Source organism: Austrofundulus limnaeus, unplaced genomic scaffold (genome assembly GCF_001266775.1).
Source record: "Austrofundulus limnaeus strain Quisiro unplaced genomic scaffold, Austrofundulus_limnaeus-1.0 Scaffold258, whole genome shotgun sequence".
Taxonomy (NCBI): domain Eukaryota; kingdom Metazoa; phylum Chordata; class Actinopteri; order Cyprinodontiformes; family Rivulidae; genus Austrofundulus; species Austrofundulus limnaeus.
The window spans coordinates 269,431-272,478 of NW_013952660.1; the positions used below are offsets into that span (position 1 = coordinate 269,431).

General features: G+C 40.6%; 1 protein-coding gene across 2 annotated transcripts in view; it reads right to left on the reverse strand.

Moving 5' to 3' along the window:
- The window catches only part of myo18b (myosin XVIIIB), a gene marked incomplete in the record, with an annotated part of 101,803 nt that overhangs the window by 42,023 nt on the left and 56,732 nt on the right, over positions 1-3,048 (reverse strand). For both annotated transcript variants that reach the window (XM_014020572.1, XM_014020571.1), the window contains 3 exon segments: positions 1,052-1,180; positions 1,256-1,321; positions 1,406-1,515. In XM_014020572.1, the coding sequence (XP_013876026.1) occupies positions 1,052-1,180; positions 1,256-1,321; positions 1,406-1,515 (305 nt within the window).

Consider the following 3,048-nt stretch of genomic DNA (forward strand, 5'->3'; position numbering starts at 1 on the left):
CACTTACACTTCGCGTGCGGGGGTCATAATAATATAGTAATAACAAAATAATAATGTAGTCAGAATTAGCCTCAGGTTCCTCCTGTATAAAATTCCAAACAACAAACAATTTGAACTGTTTTTTTTTTTATCTGATCAACAGAATACAGAATGTCAGAAGTTCATCCTCAGTCAGATTGAGTGTTTTCCCTTTTTGTTCATCATGGAGAGTGAACATTTCCAGTGTGGCATCTCTGAGGTACTTGGGACACAATGTGAGGAAGATATCGACTGAATCATCTGATGTGAAGCCAGGATCATGCTCTTTGGGGACATAATGAGGGATCTGATGCTTGTGCTGGTGCTTTGGCCTCAATCTTTTTATCTTTTTGAATTTACTGTCTTGGGTCTTAGTTTTGTAGAGCATGGGCCCAACGATCTGCCTGAGCCTTCACCTTTCAGTAATCTCAATGAGAGGCGGTTATGGTCATTGGTCACCAGTGACCTCGTCATCATATTGGTCACTGTCACAGTCTGTGTCATGTGCATGCATTTCTGACTCAGGCACAACTGTGATGTCCACAGTTTCAGAGTCCTGCAGCATGGCCAGGACCTCTGCAACAGTGTACCCAAGGAAAGGACAACATACATGATGACTGATTTTGTATTTGGATGTGATAAGTATTTGTGTGTCAAGAAAAGTGCACTTCCAAATGCACATCAATATTTTTTACCTCAGCTAAGCACAAGCTAATGTTAGGTAGCTAAAGAGTTGCACGATTGGGCTGGCTTGTTTTTTTTTTTTCTGATTTAGTGGGCAAGGTGTGGCAGGTCGAAATGTCCTCAGGATTGATGTTTGTCTATTTTTTTTTTGCAAAAAAAGTCACAACCTGTTGCTCCCATCTGTGAAGGCACCAATTATGCTTAAAGACAGGTTTTAGAGCAATATATGCTGCCATCTGAGCCATGTCTGTTTCAGGTACATGGTGCAGCCTTTGGGTGCACATGCAGCATTCATACATGGGGCCCCAGAGCTCAGCCAAAAAAGCAGAAAAGCAGAAGAAAGATTGACCTTGAGCTTGCGATATTTCTGACGGGCCAGGTGTCCCATGCCTGCCGCCTGTAGATGAACCAGCCAGCTGGTGACCTGCTGATCCCGCTGCTGCTCCAGGTAGTGCAGCACACCTCGCTTCATGAACACCTAAAACACAGCAGGAAAAAGCTTCTTGAGCTGTTAGCTATGAAGTGTCCATCTGATGGTCAAACGTAAACTCACCCTGCTGTTTCCCACAACAATACTCTTTTTATCGACATCCAACTCAACCAGCAGCTCCTCCACTGCCTGAGACACAAAGGAAAACATTGAATTTTTTTCGTAGCTTTGGATCTGTTTGTAAGAGTGAGCTCCTGTGATTTGACTTCCCACCTTCCTCTCGTTGTGGCTGACAAACATTGAAGCGTAACGTTTCATAATGGGAGGAGATAAAGCCTGGAAATGACACCTGAAGTCACTCAGAGCCATGTGTTCTGGATAACCTGGAGGCACAAAAAGATAAATCAAGGTTTAGCACACTTTAGTTTACTAAATTTAGGGTCTGGTTTTACCAGAGCTATTCAAATTTAATCTTAAGTGAACAAAAAAAAAACACAGATTTCATCATGTCAATATTTAGTCAACTAAAGTGAAACCAGAAGGAAAAGCTTGTGTGAGAAATTCAGTCTACAGAACTAACTGTAAAAGGGAAAGTAGGACTCAGGTGCTGATGATAAAATGAGGATCAAATCTTCCCAGGAGGGAAAATTACAGCAAATGGAAGCCAAGATCAAATTTCATAAGTTTCCCAAGAAATTCCAAAAAACCCAAGAGACTCTATAGACCTCAGTTAGGTTAAATGTTCAGCTTAATTCAATTCAGTTTATTTATACAGCACTAAGTCACAACAAATGTCATCTCAGGGAACTGTATAAAAAACTAAATCTGAAGAAGCCAGCAGATTCTGCTGAATCTTCACCTCATCGCAGTCTCCCATCCTGAGCAGCACAGTGGTGACTGTCCAGACTTCCATCCATCCCATTCTCCTTTTGCTTTGCCTGTGACCTTCTTCATCCCTGACCACACATCTCTGATATTGTTCCTTTGTAGTTTCCTTTCCAGCTTCTTTCTATAAACCTCCTTGTTGTGTCTGATCTTGACTTTGAGCTGCTTCTGTGTATTCCTCAATAACTCCCTGTCTCGCTCCCTAAAGGCTCTCTTTTTCTTGTTTAACAGTTCCTTTAGCTCACTGGTGATCCAGAGTTTGTTAGTCAGTCACACATTGAGTCATGGCTGGAAAAGAGCAATCCAAAAAAAACTAAAGCTGGTGTACTTTGTTACTATCAGGCTGATACAAAGGCAGTATGTTCAGTTAAATACTTGAAGAACAAACAAAGCACAGTTTGACAGACAAAAAACTGTATTTTAGTAAGAAATAACATGTATTAGCTGAAAGCTTGGCATACAGTAAATGATCAGCTGAAGAGCGATGCAAGCATTAGGTCCTTTCTCAGACTGAACTGTTTCCTTTAATTATTTGTTGGCTGTAGTTTTGTAATTATTAATATTTTTTGTTCTCACTGAGTCGTCCATCTATTATCTTCACCTATTTGCTGCTGTTAAGTGTCACAGCAGCTGGTATCTATCTCATGCAATTGAAGGAAACTTTGTAACTGATCAACTGAATGTTAGATCCAGTATCGTATTTTTATACATTCTGATCATTGCAGCCATACGATTCAAAACAGAGAATGAGAGTTGGTGTGTCTTATCATGTGTTCTTTCTGTCTGGATAAACAAAAGTTGGTTAGTTGTCTGACGTAAAAGAGTTTTTTGTGTACAGTATCTCCTTAAATTCAGCCTGGGACAGACTGGACTGTTTTGGTTTGGTTTTCTGATAAGGCACCAAAGTTTTTTACTCTGAGGCCTGCTGACTGTGTGTGCTGCTGGGGTCGATTGAAGACAGACAAGAATAAAGTCTTTAGAAGAGATTAAGATGGTTTTCTACTATACACACACACACACACATATATATA